Source organism: Lycium ferocissimum, chromosome 10 (genome assembly GCF_029784015.1).
Source record: "Lycium ferocissimum isolate CSIRO_LF1 chromosome 10, AGI_CSIRO_Lferr_CH_V1, whole genome shotgun sequence".
Taxonomy (NCBI): domain Eukaryota; kingdom Viridiplantae; phylum Streptophyta; class Magnoliopsida; order Solanales; family Solanaceae; genus Lycium; species Lycium ferocissimum.
This window is the reverse complement of record NC_081351.1, coordinates 50,101,061-50,115,532: the sequence shown is the minus strand read 5'-3', so window position 1 is coordinate 50,115,532 and position 14,472 is coordinate 50,101,061. Positions and strand designations below refer to the sequence as shown.

General features: G+C 32.3%; 1 protein-coding gene across 1 annotated transcript; it reads right to left on the bottom strand.

Moving 5' to 3' along the window:
• Positions 1–5,474: 5,474 nt before the first annotated feature.
• On the bottom strand, positions 5,475–6,259 carry LOC132035571 (pectinesterase inhibitor 4-like). Its single transcript, XM_059425870.1, has one exon. It carries the CDS (start codon positions 6,179–6,181, stop codon positions 5,594–5,596), a length of 588 nt encoding a protein of 195 aa, XP_059281853.1. The 5' UTR covers positions 6,182–6,259; the 3' UTR covers positions 5,475–5,593.
• Positions 6,260–14,472: the final 8,213 nt, after the last annotated feature.

The window sequence follows — 14,472 nt, the reverse complement described above, 5'->3', positions numbered from 1 at the left end:
AAAGATATAATCTTTGCACTAAAAAAGTAGGTGCTTTTCAAAAAAGAATTCTTAAATCAAAATAAGCCTTTTCCGAGATAAAAATAGTTATGCAAAAATTAAACCCAAGCTAACTTTAAGTGCTGTCTTAGATGTTTTTTTTTTCTGGCTCCTTTTCAAAAATCTAAGCATAGATTTTGGGGTAGAAAGCGTGTGGTAAAGAGAGCAGTGAATGCAACAGGTGATGACATTTAGGTACATATTTAATTTGATGTTTACACTCAACTACATTATAGCACAACTTTTTTTTTTTTTTTTCAAGCAAAAGTCCACCAATGGTGGAAGTCAGGGTTTAGACATGACCCTCGACCTGTATATTATCAAAAAAATTACATGGATGAGGACATAAACCATAACATCTCAAATGATGTGAAAAATGAAGTTAGTCACTATGATATACAAAAGATGAGGGGAAGAGTAATATACACAGCTTCCAATCTCATAAGGGTTATCCTGAGAAGAGGAAACTAGAGAGATCAATAGAAAACGGATGTCAATGTGCTTTTAGAGATTGAATCATTAAAACAAAATGGGTTTTTCTCTACGAAATTGGGAGTTCCTTGAAGATCCATTCTGATGAATACTTTAACTGATTCAGGAAGTGAATTAATATGATCATAAGCAAAAGAGTTCTCACCAATATTGGCAAGATGGTCAACAATATGATAATCACTACCAAAAAACTGCAATTTCCGACCTCAAAAAATAGACCTCACTTGAGGTCGGGAAAAAAAAAAGCGACCTCATGAGGTCGGTATAAACATCCTCTTTTTTTTTTTTTTTTTTTTTTTCCGAACTGACCGCACTAAGTCTGTAATTTAATAATAAATTTCGGAAAACAAATTATGACCTCAGTAGGTGTCAAAGGTGTCCCCCTGACCTCACGAGGTCGGTATATAAATTAAAAAAATTAAATATATAATTAATTGAGCGACGTCATGAGGTCGGAATGCATAATTTAAAAAATCCAAAAATAATTTTACAATTACCAACCTCACCAGGTCGGAACATTTCAAAAAAATAATTAAATTGTGGTAACCGACCTCACAAGGTCGATATTTGATCAAAACCCGGTCAACTATTTAATTAAAATATTCTTTTAAATTAAAAATAAAATAATTAAATTGAGGTCGGTAAATCAAACTAAAATTAGACTAACATCATTTTTCCACATTTTCGCATTCCCTCTCTCTCTCCGATTGCCTCGCTTTCAGCGACTACCCTTCTTCCCACGTCGCCTGCTGTCCCTAACCCAAAAAATAATATAATGTATCGACCTAATGATGTCATTAATATTTTTGTAGAAAAAATAATAATTTAATATATATTGACCTCATGAGGTCGGTATATTAATTTTTTTTGTTTTTGGGAATCCTGTGTAAAAGCTTACCAAACTCGTGATGTTGGTTTTCCAGACCTTATGAGGTCGAAATCGACCCCCGACATAATGTTGAGGTTGGATTTTTTCCAAAACTGACCTTATGAGGTCGGAACCGACTCCCGACATAATGTTGAGGTTGGATTTTTTCCAAAACTGACCTCATGAGGTCAGAAATATCAAATTTTTTAGGTCGAGTTTCGCATTTGTTTAGTAGTGAATTAAGGTGAGAATATATAATATTAATTAATCATTCAAGTGATAAATCTTTTCTTTCTTATATAGAAATGGGAGTTGTGGAGTTTGTCATGGACAAACAAGGGTAAAAGTGGAATTAAGCATTTCCTCATGATTAACAATGTTGTACTCTTTGCTTTACATTTCTTTTAATTCCTATTTTATCCCTCTTAGTGTGGGACCAACTATCCTTATAGGATTTTTAAGTCTTTTTTTTTTAATCTTTTTAAAAAGGAATCTTTTTTTTTATGCATATACTCTTATCGCCAAATTTTACATGTAATTGTATATGTCAATTACTTTTTAAATTACAATTATCTGAAGAAGAGAATAATCACTTTTCAAATTATAAGTATCTAAAGAAGAGAATAATTTAATTAAAAATAAAATCTTCATTTAATTATAATTATTCTTCAAAATAAAGTTGATTTCAAATTTAGAATAAAACAGGGGAACCAAATTAAAATATTTAATTAGGTGGAAAGACTTTTGTGGATTAAAATTTGCACAATAATTCTAATTTACTATTTCATTCTCACATAATCAGAGACTCAACAATGATACTTACCATATCAAGTGCAAATTCTATAATTAATCCTTTTTAAAATGTATTCTTTAGAATGTAATAAGTTAATGATGATAAAATGAACTTTAATTTAAAGTCCATACTAGAAAGAATAAACTATTTGAAAGTATCTTAAAAGAAAATTAATACTCCTTCCGATTCAAAAAGAGCGTCCACTTAGCCTTTATTTTATTTATTTTTGTTAAAAAAGAGTGTCCACTTACCAAATCAAGAAAGAATTAATCTTATTTTCTCAAATTTGCCCTTATTAAGTGTTAAGTGGTCAAATCTCAATACCTATTTAATTAGGAATAATTTGTCAGATTACCTATTTTGTGTAGGAATTAGTATTTTCTAAAAGGTGTGCATATGGCTAAATGGACTCTTTTTGAACCGGGGTGATTAATGTAAAACGAGAGAAAAAAAAAATTCTTTCTATTTTACAACATATTTCATTAATTCTGAACTAGAAATTATGTGCAAGAAATAGATGGAAAAAAAATGACTACATATTCATGCACTTTATATACAAGCATGAACCAAACCAAAAATTCATGTGTATGTATTTATTAAACAAGTGAAAGAATATTGATGATGATGATGTACATAAATAGCAAGAATAAATATGAGGGGATTGCAATATGCATGTGCATATGTTTTGTCAAAGAGTTTGAATAATTTTTTTAAAAAACTTTTTTTTTATTACATAGGGGTGGGGGAGAGGGAAATGGGGAAGGGATTAAAATGTGGGGATTCGAATTCTCACCAACAAGATAAAAATTCAGATAGCCAACCAACTGAAGTATTTGATAATAAGGAACTCAGAAAGATAGAAAAGATACTTGTTATTTGATAATTTAGTTCACCAGTATGAGAAGACAACATACTAATTAAGTTTCACATTACATTGCATATTTATGTTACGATTATACGGTTTGTGTTAGAATATCTTCACATGCGAAAAAGCACGAGCTAATAGGAGTAGTATAGAAGAAGCAAGGCTTAGATTCAAAGATCCTACACTACTTTGCATTTTTCATTTATCGCCTATGCATTTTCCAACTCTTTTTATCTTAAAGGATTTCCAATGGCATATTGATTTGATAGTCAAGACGAAATTATGGTATGAAATACTTGAAGATAGGCTACATCAACCTTTTAAGAATCTACTTAGTTTTATAGCTTTCAATCTCACGTAAAATAAAAACTAGAATAATTGAATACGTTACTTTTGTTGAGCTGCATCATGTTGTTTATGTTGTTATACATTCATGACAATCAGTTATGATGCTTAAGCATATTATTGTTACTTTAAGAGTCGTCAGCTTACTGAAAATACTAGAATCAAATAGTCTGATTGCAATTTTTCTCATGTTGGGTCCCACGCGCAACAGACATACCATACTAGTCATAAAATATATATCAAAGTAAAACATGTCATATTTTCATAAATTTAATATAAGCATTGAGTATGGATAATTTTCTTTAATGATATTTCACCCAGCTAGTTGAAGATAGAGGTCCCATTGGTGCCGGACGGATATGAAAAGATGGGTTAAAGATAATTTCCACTTTCCAAGCAATAATATGTTGCCGGATTTTGAGGCGAAAGGTGAAAAAGCACAAGCAATAATTGCACATCACGACAAATTAAATCACCAAATAGTCGAGAGTTAATTTTTCAATTCCTCATCCATCTGACAATTTTTTTTTTACAGAATTTATTAAATTTGTTCATGTCAAAATCATCCAATTTACCTTCTCTATCAAAGTTGATAAATACTTTGCGTTTACACCAAATTAATAAAGCTAATTTTTAATAATTAAAACTCAAAAAAAAATAAAAAAATACATATCATGTATCATGGTCATAATAATAAATAAATGTGTATGTCAAAAACACATGCCTTGCATCCCGACATACATTTTCCTTTTGCTCAATTTTGGACGATTGAAGCCCTCTTCACACAATGATAAATACTTATTTCCACTGTGTGTTTACTAAATTACAGTGTACCATAGTCAAGTAATGAAGTGAAAATATAAACTAATTTAATCATTATTATGATTAGATGTTAATTGTGTATATTCAAAAATATGTCATGCATCTATTAATTTGGTGGAAACATTTGGTGTAGATAAATTTTAACCCTTCCAACCCCCTTTGCAACATCTCTTACTTTTTCAACGTCTTTTTTTAATATTTAAATTTTAACCTCGACAAAAGTTACTACTAAATCAGAGGTTAGATCTGGTGTTCTTTTTAATTGTGTTTTATCACATGCCACAGACAAATATATGGGCGGTTTTTGCGTCCATTATCTTCCCAACATATGCAAGTAATTTTATGCTTGACTTCAAAAAAATTAAAGAGCCTTAAAGTTATAATTTGTTCCCCATCCCCATGAAAAGTTATTTAAGTATTACTTTGACACCATTAAAAACTGAAAATATGTATGAACAAAGAATATTTATACCAAATCAAGTATCTTAACCATAACAATGGCAAATTAAAGTGAGAATTACGTATTAATCAACATCCGTGCGCTAAAAGTTTATATTCATGTGTCTTGCATTTATTTACTTGTGCAAACATCGAAAGCGGCTATAAGTTTTTCCTTAAAAGTTCATCTTGCTCCTATTACGTTAAACAGCCTTCAGCCTTGCCTTGAATTTCACCAAAACTCAAACTATAGTACCTTTTACTAATAAAAAAAAGAGTTTTTAGATACTAATTCCATTCCCAACATATACAAGTGATTTTACGCTTGACTTCAAAACAATTAAAGAGCCTTAAAGTTATAATTTGTTCCCCATCCCCATGAAAAGTTATTTAATTATTACTTTGACGCCATTAAAAATTGAAATATGTATGAGCAAAGAATATTTATACCAAATCAAGTAACTTAACGATAACAATGGCAAATTAAAGTGAGAATTACATATTAATCAACATCCATGCGTTGAAAGTTTATATTCATGTGTCTTGCATTTATTTACTTGGTGCAAACATCGGAAGCGGCTATAAGTTTTTCCTTAAAGGTTCATCTTGCTCCTATTACCTTAAATAGACTTGCCTTGAACTGTCACCAAAACTCAGACTATATGCCTTTTATTAATCAAAAAAAGAGTTTTTAGATAATAATAATAATTCCATAGTATTTCCTCCAAAAAAGTGGAGCATATATAAAAGCGTAAAAATTAGGACTGTACATAATATTCCAATATTCCTCCAAAGGAAGAAAAAAACAAAAGAAAAGAGAAGAAACGATCATATTACAAAATTTTAACACACAAAGAAAATGAAGTAACATATTTTCATCCACCAACAAATTAAAATAAAAGTTCATATAATTTAACATATATTATAAATTTCAGTAAAGGTGATTTATAAAAGCCAAAGCATTGCTAGAAAGTTTAGTAACATAAGAAATGGTAGCACTAATCTTATTCTTCACAGCAGGATTCACTTTCCTATCAGAGAAACCATCCAGGCAAGAATTTGCATCACTTATGACAGCACTTGCATAAGTCTTAGCATTATCCCATTGAAAGTCCTTGTCTGGATCATTTAGATGATCCATGGCACCAAGTGTCTCTTTCAACTCATATACTGCATCTTTCAAGTCACCAATGCAGTCTTTAATGGCAGCCGCCTCATATTTTGTAATCCCTTTCTTTTTACCAAGCTCCGATACCATGTTGGAAGCGTTTCGCGTGCCATCTATGGCTATGTCAAGGGCAGTGTCACAGAGCTTGATAGGGTTACTCTGGACAGAAGAGGCATAAGGGAGAAGGGTGTTTAGGCAAATGGTACGGTATGTTGTGATATTGCATTTGGATTTGATGAAGTTGGAATTGGAGTTGGCTTGTGCTTTGGATATTGTGAATAATAATATAATTAGAAGAATTGGGAAGAGGGTCTTGATCAGTTTTCTGGAATTGGGGCTACAATTTTCCATGGCTATCTTTGTTGTATTGGGATTTAGAGTTGGAGAATTGGACAGTTGAGTGAGGGTGTTGGAGTTTTAGACAAAAGGGTGGATATATATAGAGAATTCAATGTCAGATGAATTCAATTTTTTTTTTTTTTTAATCATGTTGTTTGACCCGCCAAATCCGATCCGTTCATACTAAACCGTATTCCACCCGCCCATTTAAAAATTAAAATATTACGAGTAAATATGGGTTAACCCATTTTTAACCTGCAATATAATGAATAAGAAATGGGTCGGATGTGGGTTGGCCAAACCCGTTTATTTGTTTCCACTGCTTGTTTTTTTTTTTCACTAACATAGGTATGAGATAATTCTGTTCACCAATATAATGCTTAAACAAATGGAAAAAAATATCTAGTGCTTCTTTTTTTTTTTTTTTGTCACTGTTACAATTGCCTCTCATAATTCTCGCCCGCTTCATTAATCGCAAGTTACCTCATTAGGTGTCTGGTGAATTCAATATCTTACGCCATGATTGGTGATGCATGTATGAATATATTTTGTGCAATAAAATATTTAATTATTGGACTTGTGTTAATAATAAAGTATGTACAAATTGTGAGTTGTGAAAGACAGATGTGAACAATATTTCTTGCTGCCGTATAGCATAGGGCAGCTAGCAATCACATGCAGATTCTAGTCACGTGAACTAAGTTAAATCATTGATTCAATAATTGTACTGAAAATATCAAATCAAGCAGTTAGAACGGAATTCCCCATGTCGACATTGAAAACGGAATTCCCCATGTCGACATTGAATCCTGATTAAAAGAGGAAATAGAATCAGATTAAAGGTAGCAATTTGAGCTCATATTTAGAAAATTAGCCCATTTTCTCACATAGTGAGTTAGATTACTATATTTAGGTGGGTAAATATGAACTGTTCTCTTTAACCCATAAAAATATGGGCAAATATGGGTATCCATATAAAAACGCACTATATTCAATAACAACTCATTTTGAAAATGAGAAATTTCTTTTTACTTCCCACCCCAACCCTTACCCCACCACCCACAATCCGCACCCCACACTTTTTTTTTTTATTTCATATATTTTTTTTTCTTTTATAAAAAGCTTATAAAAAAGGAGAATTTTTTTTACTTACCTCCCACCCCAACCCTTACCCCACCACCCACCCCGCCATGCCCCCACCCCCACACACTTTTTTTTTTTATTCATATACTTTATTTTTCTTTTATAAAAAGCTTATAAAAAAGGAGAAATTTTTTCTCTTACCTCCTACTCCGATCCCTACCCCTACCCCCACCATACGCCCCGCCAAAATTCAATTTCATATATTTTACCTTTATAAAATTTTATAAAAAATGGAAAAAAAAATTCTTACCCCACCCCACCCCCATGACCCCCCCGCCCACCCCTCTCAACCCCCCCCCCCCCCCCAAAAAAATCAATTTCAAATATTTTACTTTTATAAAAGTTTTATAAAAAATGGAAAAAAAAATTCTTTACACCCCCTCCACGACCCCCTCCCCCTAAATTTCAATTTTCCTATATATTCTTCTATAAAAAAATTATAAATAATGGAAAAGAATTTCGGTCCCCCATCCCCTACCTCCAACCCCACCCCCTCCCCCACCCAAAAAAAAAAAAATTAATTTCATATATTTTACTTTTATAAAAAAAAATTATAAAAAATGAAAAAAAAATCTTACCCCCACCCCACCCCTCCACGACCCCCACCCCTCACCCCTGAAATTTATATGAAAAAATTAATTTAACTTGACAAAGAAAAAAATTATAAACATACACTTGAAATAATATTATACTTGTATAATATGGGTCAACCCATAACCAACCTAGCCATTTATCACCCAACCCCTATTTACTCACATAAAATATGGGCGGTTTGAAACCCAACCCATTTTTGTTCAAACCATTTTCAACCAAACCAAATCTAACCAAACCCAGCCATTTGCCACCCCTAAATCAGATAGAATTTTCTATATGTGTAATTTTCTTAGTTGGAATAAGATATATATATCTACCTGCATTTGATCATATTCCCTAACAATACATTCATTAATACCAATGTCTGACTACTGCTTGGGAGAATAAAATGGAGATCTCTTGTCTTAAACTATTTCTATTCTAACGTCAAAGAGTTTGCATAACAAATACAACCTATTATCATAATTCGTTTTGTAAGTAAATCTAATTTTGAAATTGTGGTGATTTTAACGCTTTACTTCCTGTTTCAAATTGATTTTTACTTCTCCTTGTTTTTTTTTTTTTTTTTAACCAAAAAAAAAATTGTTCAAGTCCTGAACATAATAATCAAAGTGAACGGGAGAAGTTATCTTTGAAATCTGAATTATCAATCAAATCTTAAAGTCGTTTCTTTACTTTTTTTCTTTCTAATAATGAGAAAGCAAAAGGGGTTTTTCAAGATTTAAGAAAGTAAATTCTTAAAGTTCCAAACAGTTGACTATCTGCATGTAAAAAGTCAGTTGTTTGGTAGGTACATTCTTTAAAAAGTCTTGGTTCCTACTTCTTTTACTAACTTCCCATTTATCACAAACAATATCTTTCACATTTCCTTTCTTTTTCCTTATATTTTAGTAGTCGGTAAAAACATACAAATTGTACTATTTGGAATTTCATCTTCTTTTTATTTGGACATGTTGTGGAAATTTCTTTTTCCTTCTGTCCAATCAGTTAATTCCTTTTTCTTGTCTTTATCCTCTTGAAGTTTGAATACTGAAATTCTAACCACTTAGCTTTTCTTAAAAAAATAAAATTCTATTTTCTTTAATTCTGTTCTTTAAACGTGAAAACTAGTAAATTAAAAACAATAAACACCAGCCATCGCATATTCTAAATACAGTACTCACCTATCTCAATTTAATTGTTTTACTTTCTTCAATTGTATCAAATTTTCTAAAAATGGCTTTATTTTGCATTTTTAAATAAAGTAATTCAAATTTTATCTCAGCTATTGTGTTAAAACTATATGGAACATCTAAGCTTTTACGTGCAAATTCGAATGAAAGGAGGGAACATTAGATAAATCACATCTCAACTCTTACGAGCAAATCCAAAATAGATATTCAATTAAAGATGTCTAATTCTTTTTATATCGTTTATTTGAACTTAAATGCCAATTTCAAACTTTGAAGTGAAAACATTAAAATAATTAACTAAAATACGTGTTCCAATAATACATACAGTGTTAGCATACATCTCAACTTTGTTATGTGAAGTCAAAACTAAGATATTTGATTTGAAACAGATGTAACACTTGGTTCAACTTGAATACCCTTTTTCACATTTTGAAAGCTTGCAAAGAACTTTTTTTCGAAGTGCTAAATGAGAAAAGCCTCTTATTTGTGTTTTTGTACTATTGATTTAATCATTTAAACAATAATAATTTATCATATTTAAATTTAATTTTAGTTACTAATTACTTTGACCTTTCAAAACTATCCTTTAGAATTCAAAAAGAAAAAATAACTAATTAAAAGGATCTAATAAAGAACACGCCACCCTCAAAGTTTTTAACCTTGTGTATTTTTAACCGAAAAATAAGTTTTTAACCTTTCGAAATACTAGGTTATTTTTGTTGAACGCTCCAATAACCTAAAAGCAGGGGGTGTTCATAAAGCACATGTGCTTGCCTCATGAGTAAGGGCCACATTGAGGGCTATTGTTGCATGCCTACAAGTCAATATCCTACGGAGGCACATGATTGTATGGACTTTTGGGTGCTTGTAACGTGCCATCCCAAAAATAAGGTAATTTGATAACATCACACTTTAAATAGGGCAAAAGCATAGGCGATGTTTGCGGACAAGATTCATCTTATATCAAGGTTACAAATATGTTATAATCTCTCACTACTATGGCATAATATTGTTGAGTTGCAAAAGCTTGACCAAAACCGATTGTATGACAAATAGAGCATGATATCCTAGTAATTCATTGTTTGAAGCATGGTGGTGGGTTTATGTGATGTTATTATACGTGTTAGACTTGTTCGTTAAGATATTCATCAATTGATGTTGGGTGTTTGTACTAAATAATGATTTATTTTCCTTCTTGTGTTTAGTTGATATTCTTTATCATTTTTGGTCTAGCCGTCTTATAGCTATGAATTTGGTCTAGTCATTCTATTGACTAGGGCCCACTTGAGTGGTCTAGTATAGTTTTATCTGCGAATTGAAGACCTATGAGTTGGCCTGACAGTCTTATTTGTGGAGGGCTACGAGTTTGATCTAATATGTGCACATTAGCTTTGTACCGTTTCTCGTCTAAATTGACTTCGTTTTTTCTGAAATTCTTTGCATGCCTAATTCTGAAATTGAAGAGGATGATCAACACAAACGACCCAAGAAAGACGCTCACAAGAAGATCCAGAACAAAACGGAAACTCACATTGATCACATCATGTATAGGAATCGATGATGTAGATGCCATCGATGGATCATTAGTTCCGTTCATTCCCTCCCCCCGCAACACCTTCCCTCCCTCTCCTCCCCCACCCCCCACCCCACCCAAAAAGAAACAAATAAAAAATGAAAAGAAGATTAAGACAACATGATGAAGGGGAACCTGAAAACGTCTGTGCTTCACACAGTGAAAATGGAGAGACGTTGTCGCAATATCAAGAAATAGATATAGTCGGAAAAACATATTTGGATTTGGAGACAAATGTAGGATCACCGGTTGAAGAAATTAGTAGTGAACATCCTCAGACGAAGGATTTCGATAGTCCTTTAATACCTGACTATTTGAATTGACATATGGCTTCACCATTGTATTATCTGCGAAAGGTTATTTCAGTATGAGGATGACACAGACGTGTTCCTTAAATTATTTTGACATATTCAAGGATGTGTTCAAGAAATCAAATATTTGAGCTAATTCAAGGGCAGTTGTTTCCGAAAATTTCTACTCCTGTCTAGGGAATGAACCTTCAATTCACATCTTTGGCCAATAAATGAGCTCACTACCAGGAGAAATTTTATGTCATCTCGTTTATTTTGCTCGATGAATGTCAGAGCTCAATGATTAGTTAAAAGGACTTTAAATAAAAAGAAAGTCGATGATTTTGTTGAAGAATTCAAGAATCTACCTAACAGTACTATTTTTCGAAGTTGAAAATTGTAACTCAAATATTTGTAATTATATTTTTTGTATTGTAACTATACAAAAGATTTTTCTATTTCTTGAATTTCAATTTTTTTCAAAGCTAATAATATTGTAAGTTTTATCTTCGAAATTAGTAGTTCTCAATTTTTAATTTTGTGGATTAAGAATAATAAATTCAAATAATAGTAATTTTTATTTTCATTTAGGAAAAATGCTCAAATTCTTCAGTGCTATTTGCAATTGTGAATTTTTTTCCCTTTTGAACTTGTCTAATATTACTCACCCTTATCGAGGAAAGAATCTCGACTTCTAAAAGATCTCCAGTTTGAGTATCATCTTAAACTATAGTCAAAACTTGAGGGGTAAATTTTGATCTTTTGCCTTTGAATACGTGAAGTCCACCCATTTTATGCTGGGACGTAACACCTCAAAATTTTTGCTAAATACGATGTTCCTTTCAGGCTCAAAGTTGTGCATAAGTGTATTTGGCAGGTTGAGTATGGAATATCTAAATATCATATTTAGAAAGGAAAAGGGTCAAAAATTTTGTTTAGAAAAAAAGTAAAAATATAGATTACAAATTTGGGTAAAAAAAACCCTTCCATAAAGTTTTCAAATATGCCCCTATCTTATCGGAATTTCTCAAAATAACCCGCTTTCATTTTTAAACCCGCTCCATTTAAACTCGCCCCAACTACATAAAAAACCCATATGCGACCAACTTGTTCCCGAGTCCTACATCTACAGCCATTAGGCATAGGAGCGGGTAACCCATATGGGTTTTTTAGTTAGTTGGGTCGGGTTTAAATGAAGCGGGTTTAAAAATAAAATCGGGTTATTTTGGAAAATTCCGTTAAGACAGGGATATATTTAAAAACTTTAATGACGGGAGGGGTATTTTTGACCCAAATTTGTAACGGAGGATATATTTAGCCTTTTTCCCAAAGTAGAGGGGTAATTTTGACCCTATTCCCTATTTAGAAAGATACACAGATTTTTGGAAGTAGGGAGAAGTAGGTTCATTTAGGAATTTATGACTCGCGAGAATGGATGGCACGGGTCCCAAGGGACTTGGGAAAATTTAAGAGTTGACCAAAGTCAATGTTTTGAACAAACATGTTTGGATTCATGATTTGAAGGTTTCAATAGGTTTATAGCAATTTTGGTTAGATTCTGAGGTGGTTTGGGATGGTTTGGACACATTCTGCATAAATAACATTCCGACAGAAAAATAAAGAACCTGACCTCTCATTTCGTGCATTGGTGGTGAAAAGGGTAATTCGACCACATGGTTAGGTCCATATCGTAATTTGTGACTCATGAAAACTGATTTCACCCAATTTCGAGCCCGTTTAATATGTTTTGCACCCTTTGAAGCATTTTTTTTTTTTTAGAAATTGGTAACTGTATCTATATTTCATCCTGATGGTGCGAGTTTGCACATCGCGATCGCGATGAAGAAAAAAGCTTTCGAAAAAAAAAAAATTGCAATGGCAATGGGTAGATCGCAATGAAGAAATGTCTGGCAGTGTATAAAATTGACAGATTTCTAAATTTTGGTTATTTCAACATTTTGGGAGTTAGGGAGCTCGGATCGAGACGATTTCAAAGCGATTCACCTGCAATGAAGGGACAAGTGATTCTCACTCAAATATATAATTACTTCATGAATCTAACTTTGGATTTATCATTTGAACGTGAAATCAAAGATGAAAATTGAGAATTTGATTTGGATAAATCCGACTTTTGAGTATCCAAATGGACTCCAAATGTAAATCTTAGCACATATTTGGACTGTATGGTTATGGACAACTCAGATATGTATTTTATTTCGAATTTCATACTAGGGGTGGGATTTGACTTTTTGGTCAGGTTCTTTTATGTTGCAATATGAGAAAACAAACTATCCTAATTATCTTAGAATCATATTTATCTCTAAATTAAAAATTAAAAAAACAACAACACATCACTGAAATTATTTTCATTTTTGTAAAATATTCCCTTCTTAATAATTATTTCTTTTAAAATATATATTCTTCCAAATACAAAGGAAACTACTGCCTTTGCGTAAACTATAAATAGGAACCATCAAAGAACATGGTGCAGCGGATGGGGCTGCTCCTCCGTTAATCAGAGGTCTCAAGTTCGAATCCCGGTATGGAAAAATACTTGGTAGGGAGTGCTTCCCCCCCTGAATGGGGCCCTACGCGGCAGGGGCGGAGCCAGCATACGGCTTGCGGGTTCGGCCGAACCTAGTAACTTTGATTCAAATTCTGTATTTGTCTTGAAAAACTTATTGAATAGGTACAAATTGTTACTTTAGAACCCAGTAACTTAAACGAATTAGCATCCCAAACCCACAAGCTTCAAATCCTGGCTCCGCCTCTCCTATGCGGCATGAATTCGGAGGAAAAGCAAAACCAGATCCAGATCTATAATTTCACTCAAAGCTCCATTGCCGCAAGATGCTTGCTCCTCACTCCAAAGGAACACGTGTTTATTAAAATTTGATTAAATATCATATAATTATATCGTTATTAGAAGACAATTTTAAGCCTGAAAATAAGGTTAGGGACAAATAGAAGGAAGACTTTTTGAGCCATTTTTACTATATTAAGGTTTTTTTTATTTTATCAAATAGGTGGAAAGAGGGGCAAATTTAATCCAATAAGTGGAATTAGTGCAGTTTTAAACCATTTCTAACAAGTTAAGGAGCCAAGGGTCTATCGGAAACAACCTCTCTGCCTCCCAAGGTAGGGGTGGTGTCGAGGTAGTAACATAGAAGGTCACCCAACTATGGGTAATGATCTCCCAAAGTCATATTTCGTTTTTTGTAACAACAAGGTCATCCAACTTTCCCTATCATTTCAAAAATCACTCAATTAATATTTGACCAACAAAATATGAAATGCCATTTGATTTAGTCCACATGAACTTTTCGTTTATATGGCAATAAATTCCTACCTGACCCAAATTCATAACCCAAATTAACTCTTATTAACCTTATTCTCTCTTAATTAAAATAGAGTTTCACTCTCTCCGAAAAAATTTGCCCATTATTTTATTAAAATCGTGTCTTCCTTTTCCTTCTCTCAGTGATGTCCATAAGGATTTTTTAACGACATTAAATAAATGTATTTCTTGAA